Source organism: Syngnathoides biaculeatus, chromosome 7, assembly GCF_019802595.1.
Source record: "Syngnathoides biaculeatus isolate LvHL_M chromosome 7, ASM1980259v1, whole genome shotgun sequence".
Taxonomy (NCBI): domain Eukaryota; kingdom Metazoa; phylum Chordata; class Actinopteri; order Syngnathiformes; family Syngnathidae; genus Syngnathoides; species Syngnathoides biaculeatus.
This window is the reverse complement of record NC_084646.1, coordinates 21715950-21731828: the sequence shown is the minus strand read 5'-3', so window position 1 is coordinate 21731828 and position 15879 is coordinate 21715950. Positions and strand designations below refer to the sequence as shown.

The window sequence follows — 15879 nt, the reverse complement described above, 5'->3', positions numbered from 1 at the left end:
TTAAACTCTAAGAGTATTAAGAACCTAAATGATTTATCACAATGGAACAGTGGTTAGAATGTTTGCCTCAGAGTTCTGAAGACTGGGGTTCAAATCCCTTCACCGCCTGTGTGGAGTTTGAATGTTCTCCCTTTGCCCGCGTTGGTTATCTCTGGGAACCCAGGTTTCCTCCCACATCCCAAAAACATCCCTTAATTGGAGAGTCTAAATTCCCTTTAGGTGTGATTGTGCGTGGAAATTGTTGTTTGCCCTGCGATTAGCTGGGAGCTACTTCAGGGTGTACCACGCCTCCTGCCAGTAGATGCTCATAAGGGTCGTGGGAGTGCTGGAGCCACTCCCAGCTGTCATTGGGCAGGATGCAGGGTCCACCTTGAACTGGTTGCCAGCCAATTGCAGGGATAATTCTGATATCATTGTGGAAAAGATAAAAAATAATGTGGTTGCCTATTGTGGAATAGACTATAAACCTACTCTCCCCAACCCTTTATAAACCTACTAAAGAATCGTTAAGAGAATTTCTAAGGAATAGGGTCAATGAGAAGAATCAACAACAACATTGATATTACCCCGAGTCATAAATGACCAATTGACTCCTAGAACAGTCGGTAAATGCTGTGGGCAGTAAAGAGTGGGTGCGGTGTACTATTGCCGTTACATGCTGTTATGTGACTGATTCATCCAACAGTACTCACAATACATTAAATTGTACGTTGCTATCACTAGCACATTTTTGTGCTGTGGTACACTGTCAAGTGAAGTCTCTGCAATTGCTTTTGATCTCCTCTCACAAATTGCATTATCTTGCAGGATTCCCATAATTGTGCAATTTCTTGCGAATGCCTAATTACATCTGTCTTGTTGGGATAATAATCACATATCCTTTTCACACTCTGGATTCTTGTTTTATTTTTCCTTTATCTTTTTTTCCCCCTTTGAGGAATGTATTATGTGGGTTTGGTGTCAGGTTTAACTTCATATGAGGCTAATTAACACCCCTCTTCAGACTCATTTGGTCAAAGAATGAAAAAAAAACCCACCACCAAAGATTTTCCTTTACCCTCAACCCCCACTTTTGGTGCATTTAAAGCAATTCATTCAGCTGTCACTGCAGAAGCTTACGATGCAGAACCAATTACCTCGGCCCCTCAGAGCTAAGATTGATCTTTTTTTTTTTTTTTACCTCTTCCTTCCCCAACCTTTAAAGTCTGAAAAACATTGGAAACTAAATAAGGGTTGTGAAATGTCTCAGCGTCACCTTTTTGTTTTAAGTTCATAATTGGGCATAAATGTCAGAACATTGTAAGCTCACTTCAGGTTGCACCCTCTAATGTGCTCATTTTCCAGAAGGGGTGGGTGGAATTGAGTTGTGTAATGGCCCTAACAACGTTATTATGTCTCTCTGTCCCTCTGTAGAGAATTAACCATTTTCCGGGTATGGGTGAAATTTGCCGCAAAGACTGCTTAGCAAGAAACATGTCAAAGTAAGTTTGTTCATGGATTTGTGCATTTGCATTTCAAACCTCAGTGTTTTGCAAGTTCTTGTTACAAAGCATTAAAATCAGGATCCTAGTGACTCTTTTAAAACTCAAAATACAATACAGTGGTACCTGTAAGGTTGAACATAAGTCTAAGCGTGGAACTTCTGATTCAATTTCTGCACATTGGTAATAAAGGAATAAAAAATAAGTTAATTGATCTGGTGGTTATCTTTAATTCTTGACAATCTTCCAAGTAGAGTCTGAACATTACCGACATAAATAAACAAGAGTAAAGACTGTTTAGAAGGTTAAAATAAATCGAAAAACCCCAGACTTGCAATCTGTGATTATGAGCATTAAATTCACAATTACTACTTTTAAGGCATGGCCAACTCACCTCAGATAAACTTGTTTTTTAGTACAGTATTCTTAACAGTCACTGATAGTTTATTTCGACTTCTCCCTTTCGGGGTCGCCACAGCGTGTCATCTCAGATGAATGCACATATATGTTTGGCACAATTTTTATGCCGGATGCCCTTCCTGACGCAACCCTTCTCAGGGAGTGGAGGCCCCAGTGGGATACGAACCCACAACACCTGCTTTACCAAACCACTGAGCTACGGGGCCTCTATCTCAACAGTCACTGATGATGTAGTAAAATGCTTGTAATTTCTGCTTTACTTTGCTTTTTTTTTTTTTTTTGAGTTGCCACATGGCAGTGAGCACTGTCGAGACTCTCTTTTTGTCTTTGTTTCCTGTTCTATGCCCATCTAGTCACTCATGTCTGTACTGGTTGGAAGAGACACCACAGTATGTGTTGTGTTGTTTTTTAAGATTTTTTTCAAGATGTCCATTTGTCTGATGGATGGCAGATGAGGAGGAGGCTAGTGAGAAATTACCATTAAAGGTGTGTGTGTGTGTGGTGTGTGTGTGTGTGTGTGTGTGTGACTAGCGACAGATTGCAGTGATTTAAAAAGCCTTTCAAGCTGGTTAGCGTAGCTTTGCTTGCTAGCTGCCAACAACGACAGTAGAGTACTCCTCAGCCGAAACTCAGGTAAAAAAGAGAACCAGCGATAATGTCAACTACTGGCTGCTGTTTTTTTTTTTTTTATTAAACCTCAGAGTACTTTCTTTTAACTGTTTAAAAAAGGGATTCTCAAACATTGGATCCAGCTCGGAACTCTGATCTATTTTTCCAAAGACTCCCTCATAGTTCTACATTTCTTTTCTAGGAGAAAAAAATGGAACAACAATAAAGTCATAATTGAAATAATATAAATAATAATTTGACTAATCATAGTTGAAATCACATCAATAATAATTTGCCATTTCCCCTTTGTTTTATTGTAAAGCAATACAAATAATCAACCAATCACCCAATCAATCAACTTTTATTAATTGGAAAATTATTGGAAAAACACACCCAATACAGGACATTACACAACAAGAGACATAAAAAGATGGTATATCGGGAAAATCCAATTTAATTTAATTTAAAAATGTAATGACCATAATTTATTTTTAACTGATTCCCTAAGAAGAAACAACAGTAATCTAATAAATTTCACCTGCACTGTCCAGTTTGCTTTTGTATTTTTCAGTCACACTGAATGATTTTTTTTTTTTGTTAAAAAGTTACTGAATTGATTCCCAGCCAGTAAATAATTTCAGATCGTATCGTTCTGTATTAACCAAGATGAATCGCGATGTGAATTGAATTGTTTCCAAAAACGAATTGTTACTCCGCCATAAAACTGCCTTTAATAAGTTTAACTGGCAGTGAGTTTCTGATATAAATTTAATTGAGTTGTTTTGTTATATTGGGACTTTATAGCGATGAGTTGTGGTTTTATGAAGTCTCACAAGATGCTTAATCTTGTAATATTTATGCTATAGGGGCATTCAACTTTAGAAGTTGCACTGTACGTAATATAATAAAGCTATTTTTTTTCTCTCTCCAGAATGATCAGGTGCCAAACTCAAGAATACAGCTTTGTACCCAAAACCTGGATTTTCCCCGCTGAGTACACACAGTTTCAAAATTATGTCAAGGAGTTGCGGCGGAAACGCAAGCAGAAGACGTTTATTGTCAAACCAGCCAATGGAGCCATGGGTATTGGGTAGGTCAGAGGCATGAACCATTCAATACAGCTGAAAAATACACTGATTCAGACTGAGGGCGAGAAAAAGGAATGATTTAACGACAAGATTGATACAGTGTTACAGAGAGAGACAGTTCAAAGGGCACCAAAAAAAAGACAAGGACAAGAAAAGAAGACACAGAGGGGTATTCTATACCTTGGTATAGAATAAGCATTATGCTCAGATTGATTATGTGAGCTGAGAGGGTGTGCTAAATTTCAATATTGGTCTCATTGCCCAACATGGTCAGAATCACCATAATTCAGATCTTATCATAGCAAAATGACACACAATCTAAGACAGTCGTCCGTGGAAGCTATTGTAGTGATTCCTCTAAAGGTGTCTGCATATAAATATTGGATTCCTTGATGAGGTACAATCAGGACACACCCGGGAAACTGGGAAATGGACCAGGATGGTGGGTATGGGGAAACTCAATAGCACCTGTTTTCATAATATGGGCAGACTGCAGAAGTGAATGCATTTTTTATATGTGAAATACCAGGGCTTAAAAGATAATAGATGCTAAACTTCCATGGTAGTTTTAAAAATTATTTTTTTACTATCCTGTTCTAGAAAAATGTCATTATACAGAAATAACACACCAAGCAGTCGCCAGAAAGCAGGAAGGTTGGTCGACTGTTTAATGTTGAAGTGCGTTTTTTTTTTTTTTTTGGTTTGATATATATACAGTACAAACTTGGACCCCGATATAATGTTGGCTGACCCCCCTCCCATTAATCCATTCTACTTATGATCCACTGTGTGTGTGTGTTTCTTTCAGCTTGTCCCTTTTGGGGTTGCCACAGCGTATCATCTCAGATGAACGCATATATATGTTTGGCACAATTTTTACGCTGGATGCCCTTCCTGACGCAACCCTTCTCAGGGAGTGGAGGCCTCAGTGGGATACGAACCCACAACCCTTGGTTTACCAAACCAGTGCTCTAACCACTGAGCTACGGGGCCTCTGAGCCACTGTCTAGTGTTTATTTAATCTAATTAATTGAACAACTTTGTATTCAGTGTTACGGCTGGAACAAGTCAATGTTCATTGGTTAAAAAGCATAATGTGTGATTGCTCTGCATTTGACGAATCTCTTTTTAGCTGACAGTAAGTACTAGGTGCCTTTCTGAGGGCTAAGCATGAGGAACCCCCCCACCCCCCCCCCCCGCACGCTCTCAAACCAGAGACATGGTTGTGATATCCTCTGCCCCCACCCAAAAAAAAAGCAACACACTGAGACAGGCATATTTACATCAATTTTCAATGCTGTAGGAATATTTATTGTTTTCAAAGGGTATGGTTAACTAACCGTCACAACCTATTCAATAGAAAGGAATTTAAAGATATTACACATGAATTAAGGGTCCCTAATTGTAGGTATGCACATTTTCTGCAGTGATAAAACATAATTTATTGCATATTATTTTGCAGATTCCCAACCTATCGTTCATAGACACCTGTGGTCTGATGAATCCAGTTTGGAAAGTACTGATATAGACAGTATTGTTGTGTAATATTGATTCAAGCAAACAATCCACTTTTTCTTGACATCAAAATGAAACTTCATCCTGAAAAAAATGATTTTAGATTCAAAATAATTATTGTATTTGCTAAAACCTCAGTGATTGCTAAACTGCTTTAGGGAGGTGCATGTAAGATGTACTCTATTGTATAGTGCTTGCATTCATCGTTAGGACCAATAGGTGGGGGTATTGGAGTGTGAATAGCTCTGTGTACTCACCTTTCCCTCTAATGCTCTTGTAATTTCTTTCTGGTGTAATATGAGCTTAGCTCTATATTGCACTAGGCACTTATTTATTAAAGAATAAAATGGAGCTAAGACTGAATTACAGCAATACATTTGGAATACATTTGGAATATGAAAGATGCTGATCTTAGCTCAACCTCTCAACAGCACAAGGCTCACAAGATTAGAGATCGCTCTATTTTTCTTATGTCACAACAGGAAATTAAGTTATACCTACCCCGTAATTCATTTTGGGGTTGGCCCACTAAGTGAAGTTATTGTTGGTTGAAGTTATAAAGGCGAAAATCACAACGTGTGCAAAGCTTAAAAAGGAGAAAGCCCCTATGGTCCCAAATTAAATACGCAAGGGAGAGTGGGCTATGATTATGTGACACCCAGGCTCATCAATCATGACGTCTTCTCCTCAGCTACTCCTCCTCGACTAACTAACGCTGTTAACCCTGTCCTCATCAATCAGCTTTCTGTCTGCCAATAAGGGCCACTCACATTATTGGTCAGGTTCCTATCAACTTGTCCCTGTTTGGTTCGGCTGAAGAGTGCTGATAAGTGGATAGATGAAGTGCTGCCCTTTAACGCAGCAGCCTTGGTTGGAACACAAGGTAATGTGTTGTGATTGATACACTTTTAGGAAAACAGCACATTGCTATTTAAGATGAAAGAGAAGAAAATCCGTCTTGATAATGACTGAAAAACCTAGGTTCTCACTTTACTTGATGAGTTTAATTCCATAAAACAGTGAATCAAGATGACTGCAGTTCAACAATGCACTCCCTGGTAATCATAGACAACATTGTTCACAAGACACTCGCTGTGATTAAATATCTGGGGTTGATTTTTTGCCTCTGCTAAAAAATTCACACAACAGAGTCTTTACATATTTGACGTATTTGTGTGTGTGTCTATAATCCCTCTTTACATAACAGGACCTTCAAGACTCTGCATGCAACCAATTTAGTCTCTTTCGACTTTAACTATGAGTGATGGGATGTAGGTCAGTCGTGCTGAGTCTACATATGGTCGTCTGAGGTTTTTTAACAATGATCCCTCAAGCCACCAGCTTGCATGCATATACATGGACAGAACACACACATTCCCCCACATTTTCCGTGCACACTCACCTGCATGAATGCATGCATACAAAACATAAGTCTACATCTGTGTACTATATAAAGCTCGAGTGCCAATCATAGGAGACCCCAGCAAATTGAATTAGAAGGAATGTAATGTCGAAATGAAACCCATTGCCTGCTCATATTTACTTCATCGACCAGCAGTGGTCTTTGATGAGTTTTTCTCAAGATAATTACAATGTTCTCCAGATGCTCAAGCAAAACCAGCATTTATAGAGTACCTGTGTGATTTTTGTATGTTGACATTAAATTAAAGGGCCAGGTAATCAACAAAGTAGTAGAGATTTTGGAACAATGAATGGTCTTCTGTGCCAGATAAGTCATCGCTCTTAAACTTGCCATAAATCATGCTGAGGTTACTTATTTAAACAAGTTTTCATGGATGGTTCTAGTGCAGTAGAAGGTCATATGAATTCCACCACACTTCCAATGTAAAGGCCTGGCAATCTTAATGTAAATACACAAAGTCATGCACACTAAGAAATCATATGAGTACCTTTGCATGCTCTTTTGCTCCTTTGGAGCAGATATTAATTGGCTTGAGTAACATCAGAAGGGTAACGCCAATCTAAGGTTTAAACTCAGGATACTGACATAGCCTAATGTTGCTTCTGACGTAAATGCGTGTAACCATTACCATGAGCAATTTTCGATGAAATATTGTGCGGAAAGCTGTAAAATGTGTATACAGTTTCGGTCCATTTTTATCCAACACATATAAGACAGTGCCAATGTCATCAGTCGGTGTTCATGGTCGCTTCTATGCCATCGTCTATCATTTTTCTAATTATCTTTTTGTCTTTACTGTGCCATATTTTATTATGCTGCTGACAGCACTCCAATTTCCCCCCAGAGGATTAATAAAGGCTTCTGTCTATCCAGGATCTCACTTATCCGTAACTGTGAGAAGCTGCCAGCCCAGGAGCACTTCATTGTTCAGGAGTACTTGGAAAAACCTTTCCTGATGGAGGGCTACAAGTTTGATCTGCGCATCTACATTCTTGTCACTTCCTGTGACCCACTTCGCATTTTCCTCTACAATGACGGCCTGGTGCGCATGGGCACAGAGAAGTATCATGCACCCAGCGAGGCCAACTTGGTGAGTCATTTGCTCACACACAAATACACATGGGAATCTCCAAAGTCGAATACAGTCCATTCCACTACACTGATGGACTTCCAATTTGGTTTAATTTCACAACAAAATTTAAATTGATACATTCTGATTGAACGTTTCTTTTTTATGATAAATGGTTTCTTTCAATAAACTTGCATCAACAGTAAATAGTAAAAATTTTACATTCTTAACTGCCAGTCAAGTGTAAACCTACACAGTTAAAATTCTCATTTTGTTTTAAAAGCAATATTTGGACTGAGCCTCCAGGACAACCATGCAAATACCACCTTAGTACTTTTCATCCTATGGGCTTCATCATTTCACCAATACCGTCTTTTTTCTCTTCTGTAGTGGCATCACAAATGCAAAGAAAATGCCAATTACACTTGTGGACAATATTGTGGTAAATGTGATATATTGTCACACCAACGTTCTCTAGTTGGCTTTCATTCTCCTTAATAAGTTCTGAGGGTGACTGGTTTTAATGCTTTCTCTCGAATATGCTCCGGGCCAACTAAAAAAAAAGCTGCAGTTCGTTAATGGGCTTGGACATCCCTACTTCAGATGCTCACAAAGTATAAATTTCATAAAGCTGAAAGGTGCTGATGTCTATAGTATTCCTGATATTTTTAAGCGAATTCCACTTTGTGCAACCTTTATTGCATACGACTTTAAAAGAGGTTCCTTTGTCAATCATAAAAACGGCGTTACTTGTGCAGAGGGCGAGCTTGATGAGCTGTGGATAAATACAAAACAGACGCACAACGTTTATACTATACAATAAAGGTAAAGGATAATTTGACTACAATATATAGTATATTTGGAAGCACATTACCACAACCACGGTAGATTTTCTAAAGCTGACGTAACTCACTGTATTAAAATTCACTGCAACGATACACTGGTAGTATGAAAGGCAGAATATATTTATGACACGCACACACACACACACACACCCACTTACTCTTCGATGTGCAGGTACAGTGTATTGCTACACAATAATTGTAATATCGACTTATTCCCAACCTCCATGAGTTTCTGCACCCGGTAAGTCCATTGTTCTGAGCGCATACACAAACACACCCACCTACTTCTATCAAGCACGATGCACATCAAAACAGTGCGTATTGTCTTACCAAGTCTGTGACACATGATAGAATCAGCCATGTCATGGAGAAGGATGTTCAATTCCATAGAGAGTGGGTGCCAGACAGGCATCTAGAGGTAGAGTGGCTTGTGGTCAGCGTGTTATTACCTTGTAGCTAAGTATATGGCTGCATTATAAAGAAAGGGGTGCCCCTGATAGACAGCCACTCAGGGATTCATCCCAGCCATGTTGTATGGGAACTATTGCTCTTATCACTCTTATTTTATTCAGTTTTGTGTGGTGCAGTATACTGTATGGTGTTAGCTTACAGCAACAACACTTCCCATACCATGGAGGTCGAGAACCATGGTCTTTGATTTTTTTTTTTTCTTCTGATTTTGGTTTTTGCCAGGGCCTTTACCCCTAATATTATATGTCAGAATGATGGGGCACCAGTAGTGTCGTGGTACATTGTGTTTCGTACAGCTAATTGGTGCGTTGGTTCCCAGACAGTCACGCCACACCCAGCCACTGGATATTGCAAGTGCTGTATAATTGGGAGAGTTGCATCACGAAGGACATGCGGTGTTAAAACTGAGCCAGTAATCAGGTTAGTCAATCAACTTAGAAATATGATTCACCTTGGTGACTCCTCATGGGAGGATCTGAAAGAAAAGATTATATTATCACAGATAGTTTTATATTTTGTATCTATTAGGGAAGAGTTTTAGAACAATTTTTGTTTATCAGTTCACCAGGAAAAAAAAAATCTATTGATATCCTTACTTCGCCTGATTCTAAAATCATCACCGTTTACTGTGGTTTGTATTGTTGGTATAAAATATTATAAAAAATGGTTTCAAAATGGTATTGCCTATATTTCTTGTTCCCTCTGGTGAAACATGAAATGTTATGTCTCTAGTGCTTTGACATGCTGTGACTACATAACATATGCTTGTTAGCAAACATAAACCACACAATTCTTGATGATAATCGCATTGATGCATTGGGTTTTTACATTTGTCCAGAGTCATTTTTCACATCCCTTTTTGTACATTTGTATTGTACGTCCATCCATCCATCCATCCATCCATCCATCCATCCATCCATCCATCCATCCATCCATCCATCCATCCATCCATCCATCCATCCATCCATCCATGCATCCATCCATCCATTTTCTTAGCCACTTAGCCTCACAAGGGTTGCAGGAGTGCTGGAGCCTATCACAGCTGTCAACGGGTAGGGGGCAGGGTACACCCTGAACTGGTTGATCTGTCATGCCCATCGCAAAAGTTTTTTTTTTACTAGCGTATGCTGGCTCCTGGAAAAATTCATCCATCCATCCATCCATCCATCCATCCATCCATCCATCCATCCATCCATCCATCCATTTTCTTATGTAGGTTAGGGTCGCGGGGTGCTTGAGCCTAACCCAGCTGACTTCAGGCGGAAGGCAGACTACACCATGAAATGGTCTCCAGTCAGTTGCAGGGCACAGGAATTATTAATAATCATTTACAAATGACAAACAAAAGCAGAGTTTCCCCATCCACTGCAAGTATATGTAGCATTCGTACTGTATTTGTCATAATAAAGCTGATTCTGATTCTGATAAACTTTGCTTCAATCTAGTGAGGGTTTTTACATTTGGCCAGAATAATTTTTCCCCTCCATTATTGTACATTTGTACTGTCCATCCATCCATCCATCCATCCATCCATCCATCCATCCATCCATCCATCCATCCATCCATCCATCCATCCATCCATCCATCCATCCATCCATTTTCTTAGCCGCTTATCCTCACAAGGGTCACGGGAGTGCTGGAGCCTATCCCAGCTGTCAACGGGCAGGAGGCAGGGTACACCCTGAACTGGTTTCCAGCCAATTGCAGGGCACATCTAGACAAGCAGCCGCACTCACAATCACACCCAGGGACAATTTAGAGTGTCCCATTAATGTTGCATGTTTTTTGGATGTAAGAGGAAACCTGAGTGCCTGGAGGAAACGCACGCAGGCATGGGGAGAACATGCAAACTCCACACAGGCGGGTCTGGGATTGAAACCGGGACCTCAGAACTGTGGGCCAATGCGTTCCACCTTATCCACTGTACCACCTGTACTGTACATTTTTACTAATATATGCCATCCTTATTTCCCACCTTTATCTCCTCAGAGCCAGCTCTACATGCATCTTACCAACTACTCAGTCAACAAACACAATGAGAACTTCGAACGGGATGAGACGGTGGACAAAGGCAGTAAAAGATCCATCAGCTGGTTTACAGAGTTTCTGCACACCAATGGATACGATGTTGTCAAGTTCTGGGGTGACGTCTCTGTGCGTAATTAGCCGATATATGCACAACTTCACATTTATAGCAGATGCACCAAAATGCAAAACATGCTTATGTATTTTACTCTGGAAGCACGCACTCACAAATACTGGACACATGCTACCTGCAACACAAAGTTAAAGCCCAAGTGTCATGCCTATAAACATTCTAAAATAGATATTGTAATGAAAAATACATTTAACATCATTCCCTTAAACATGTATACGAAAAAATGAAGATGAGCGGAGAGTTGTTGTTTAGAGAAGTTGCGGAAGTCTCAATCGACATTCAAGTGGTAGCCATATTGGCTGGATCTTCTGTCCGTGACATCACACTTGGATATTCGCCATTGAAAACACGCTGTGCCACCTACTATGGGAGACGGACATGCTCCTTCTGACACAGAAGCTTTTTTCGAAAAAGAGAACATCTCACAACAGAGTGAAGTGCCATATTTTCAGCCATATTTAGATGATATGCAGATCACGGCCAAACCGCATGCGGCCAAGCCACCTCCCCGCCCGATCCACCTCCGTGGTGGCAATAAATAACGACGCCCGTGAGCGACGACGACGGCGCGGCCAACCCACCTCCCCATCTGATCTACTTCCGTGGCAGTAATAAAAACAATGCCGCTTGTGAGCGACGACGATGCCACGGCCAAACCGCCTCTCTGTCTGATCCACCTCTGCGGTGGAGATGAGCCACCCCAGCCGAGGCCGTGTTGACAAGGCCAGCGGCCATCCACAAGGCCTGCGGAGGCCATCCTTCAGCAACTTCTGCACGGAAGCGTTCCGATGCGCACATCGACACATTTAGCACCCCTGACTTATGGATTACACCCCCCCCAACTATTGTTTTTTTTTTTAGTAGCTGTATACACCCCTACTTGTAATTTGAAACCCACGAAGCTCTCATCTTTTGCACCTGTGCAAGCCATTTTTCACGACGAACCGAGTCTTTTGGAAAAGTCTGATGAGTGAATCCATCCTTCATTTTGGCGAACACAAAGGAACAACAACCTACCTTCCAACAGGCAAAACTAGTATAAACATACGAGACCACTTGAGTGCGGTACTGCCCTGTACGTCAATTCCTGCTTCTTCTCGAAAACAAATCACTCGAGAGTATTTTCATGCCGGGACTTACAAAAAGCCATATACGTCAAAATCACAATTTGTGGTGGAAAAAAAAAAAGATGGGTCCATACTGGCTGCCGTTTTTTCATTAATAACATACTTAAAATCATGCATTTCATGACAATGGACCTTTAAACGGCAAAGTTTTGACAAAAATGTATTTTAGACAGTTACCATATTTTACACACGAGAAAGTGCACCGCATTATAAGGCGCATAGAATTGACGCTACAGTAGAGGCTGGGGTTACGTTATGCATCCATTATATGGAGCTGCACTAAAGACTCAATATCAATCCATATATAAGGCGCACCGGATTATAAGGCGCACCGTCGGCTTTTGAGAAAATTAAAGGCTTTTAGGTGCGCCTTATAGTGCGGAAAATATGGTATTCAGTTAGTTTCAGAATTTTGTTGAACTAACTGGAAGAACGTGGCCAAAAAAATCATTCCTGGGGATGCGCTCACCCAGTCTCGCAGTGCTCTCAGGTCATCTTAACACCTATAGTGTCACAATACATAATCACATCTTAATTCGACTGGACCGTAAAGCAGACTGAGGGATTCCTTAAACAAAGGAGGTTCAAAATTGTAACATGAAAGGAGACATAGCTTTTGCAGAGCTGGAAGGGGGGAAAGCAGACTCCAGATTTTGATAAACCCTGTTGGCTGTTGGATTGGGGGAAATAGCTGAAAAGACAAACTGGCTCCTGCACCCACTGCCTTGGAGAATTCCTTCCAGACCCGGTACGTGAATTGAGACCCTTGGTCCAAGACAGTCTCAATAGGGATGCCGTGAAGACTGAATACATGAAGGACTAGGAGGTGAGTGGTCTCAAAATCAGAGGTCAAATTGGGAAGAGGTACATAATGGGCACTCATCGAAAAACGATCCATGATGGTAAGGATGATGCAGTCACCTTCAGACGGGGTTAGGCCAGTAATGACTTCCAGGGATATGTGTGACTAAGGGTGGCTCGGAGTGGATAAGGACCGCAGCAGACCAGCTATGGGTTGGTCCAAAGTCTTATCTCGGGTTCAGATAGCGCTGCGTTGGACAAACTCTTGGATATCTCTAGCTAGACTGGGGCACCAGAAGTGTTGTTGAATGAATTGAATGGTTGGTAGGATTAAAAAGGTGACAGATTAGTTTGGAATTATGGGCTGAGTAAACTACTGGTCAGTGGATAGAACTGGGCACAAAGAGACAGTCTGGTGGTCAAGTCTTAGGATCGGGTGGGGTTTGCTGAGCCTTCTTAGGAACTTGTTCAATCTTACACGTGGCAACTCCAACAGAGCAAGACGAAGGAAGGGTGTGGTCTGGTTCCAACAAATTGGAGAGACCTGAATGAATGTGAGAGTGTGTGTCGGTCTTGCAATTATGAGAACCTGGGTGGAATTAGAGGCTAAAGTTGAATCAACAGAGGAATAGGGCCCAACGATCTTGCCGGGGGTTGAGAAGCTTGGTGGAACAGTAGTAGGCGAGGTAGTTGTGGTCAGTGCATATAATAAATGGAGAAACAGTTCCCTCCAATTCGGATGCAGACAAGTGAACCTGAGACGAAGACGCAGGGATGTAGTTTTTGGGTTTTCATATCCCGCCGGGAGACGACGGCCCCATCTTCAGTGTCAGAGGAGTCAACCTCCCTAACAAACTGGAGGGAGGGATCAGGGTGTCTCAGGATGGGGGCACTGGTTAAAATCACCTTATGGCTTTTGAAAGCTTGAGATGCTGCCGGAGTGCCAGGGAAATGGAAATGGTGGCGGTGAGACTGGTGAGAGGAAATCCCACTTTAATGTAATCCTGGATGAATCTCTCGTAGAAGATGGCAAACCTCAGGAAATTATACCAAAACAAGTTACTTTTAGATATAATAGTGGTAAGCAAAGAGATAATCTACAACTTATTTTTTGTCTTCTGGACCTTTATGTTATATTTTTCCATCCTTTTAGTGACACAGCAAAATGTCTACCTCTCATGCTCTGTCATTTTTCCCCTGCTATTTTATCTGAAGCTGCACTTTGCTATTGCTCTCTGCCCACCATCTTTCATGTTTCATCTTTGTGCTTACACTTTGATGCATACAGACTGGGTCTTGGGTTGTTTAAACACTTTTCCTGTAAGGGGGTTGTTTAAACACTTTTCCTGTAAGGAACACCCCTAGAAAGCCAAAGAGTATTATAGTATCTGAAGTAAGTCTTTTCGACTGCCTTGCACCTCTTTCAACCCCATCACAAGTGTTTGTATGCCGAATATTGGAATGATAGTCTCAAAATACAAGTAAATTTGATTCCACTTCGACAAAGTATGCTCGTGAGAAGCATATAAAACAGATCTGCACAGTCAAACAAACATTGGTTCAGGATCGGAGGCTGTTGTTTTGCAGATGACACATGCACACACACACACACATGCGCACGCATACATACACACACTGTTCAAGCATAAAGGGTGGTAGGGGGAGCAGGTGTCTGTACCGAGCAGCCTGTGGATTGGACAGTTGCGTGGACCTGTGTGAGGGACAGCCAGTGGCCTTTTTGCCCATCAGTCCAAGGCCAGAACATTGCATCCCTGCTCTTGTACCAAACAGTCAGTGTATTCTGGGCAGTCTGTGGGCCAGTAACACTGCATGGGACAACCAAACAGAGAACGCTTTGTTGTAAGAGTGATCATGTGAGGGTGTGCGTGTACGTGTTGTGTGGGTGTGTCTGTGTCTATGCGTGCATGTGTGTGCATGTGTGTGTGTGTGTGTGTGTGTGCGTGCGTGTGAGACACATGGTAAAGAACCACTAATGCAGTTAGTTGTTCCACGTCTTGGTCTAAACAGCAAAACCTACTTTCACATTCACACATTTTTGCAGGTTATTTCCTGCCTTTATTTTAAGCTTGAAAAAGTGGACAATTTGTCTTCATATGAGACAACTGTTTGTTGAAGAGATGTTCTGTTGCTCATTGCTATCCAGTCGATCAAGTGTGGTAATTTTCTCTTCTACCAGAGTGATCTGTGACTGTCTAATCTCTCTTTGTATATCCCGCCAGGAGCTGGTTGTGAAGACATTGATAGTGGCGGAGCCCCATGTGCTGCACGCGTATCGCATGTGCAGGCCTGGCCAGCCACCGGGGAGCGACAGTGTCTGCTTTGAGGTCCTGGGCTTTGACATAATCCTGGACCGCAAACTCAAACCTTGGCTCCTGGAGGTACATTTTCATTGCTGTCTAGAACAGTTTCATTGAAAATTTTTGAAAATATTTCTTTATTTTGTTAGGTAAATAAGAATTTAGCATGTCATTTTTTGGCCCTAACTATACATTTATTTTAAATGATTAAGTGACATCAACCCCCCTTAGTTGAGTGGCAACCAATACACCCTGTATTGCTTGCCACCCTGCTCCTCACCAAAAATTAGGATAGGTTTCAGTTTACTTGTGACCGTAATGAGGACAAGCACAGTGGAAAATGAACGGGTGGATAGTAAAATGTAGCTGCCCAACTATGATTAAAACTGGTATTTGTTTGGGTCAAAAAGAGAAGGGTTGCAGTTTGTGGAGTCTGACCTGCCCAGCTTCAACCAAAGTGTCTGTGGCTTCTGAAGTGAAGCACTTTTCCATCAAGCAGGAGAGAGTGTGATGGTGTCTCACTCTGACAGAAAGCATAAACACACACAGATTTT

At 41.3% G+C, this 15879-nt stretch overlaps 1 protein-coding gene across 7 annotated transcripts in view; it reads left to right on the top strand.

Annotated features, from left to right (window-relative positions):
- Positions 1-15879, top strand: part of ttll7 (tubulin tyrosine ligase-like family, member 7) — a 104538-nt gene that overhangs the window by 21394 nt on the left and 67265 nt on the right. For all 7 annotated transcript variants that reach the window (XM_061826022.1, XM_061826021.1, XM_061826018.1 and 4 more), the window contains 5 exons: positions 1414-1481; positions 3442-3600; positions 7410-7626; positions 10911-11075; positions 15248-15406. In XM_061826022.1, coding sequence (XP_061682006.1) covers positions 1414-1481; positions 3442-3600; positions 7410-7626; positions 10911-11075; positions 15248-15406 — 768 coding nt within the window. The remainder of the gene's footprint in view (positions 1-1413; positions 1482-3441; positions 3601-7409; positions 7627-10910; positions 11076-15247; positions 15407-15879) is intronic.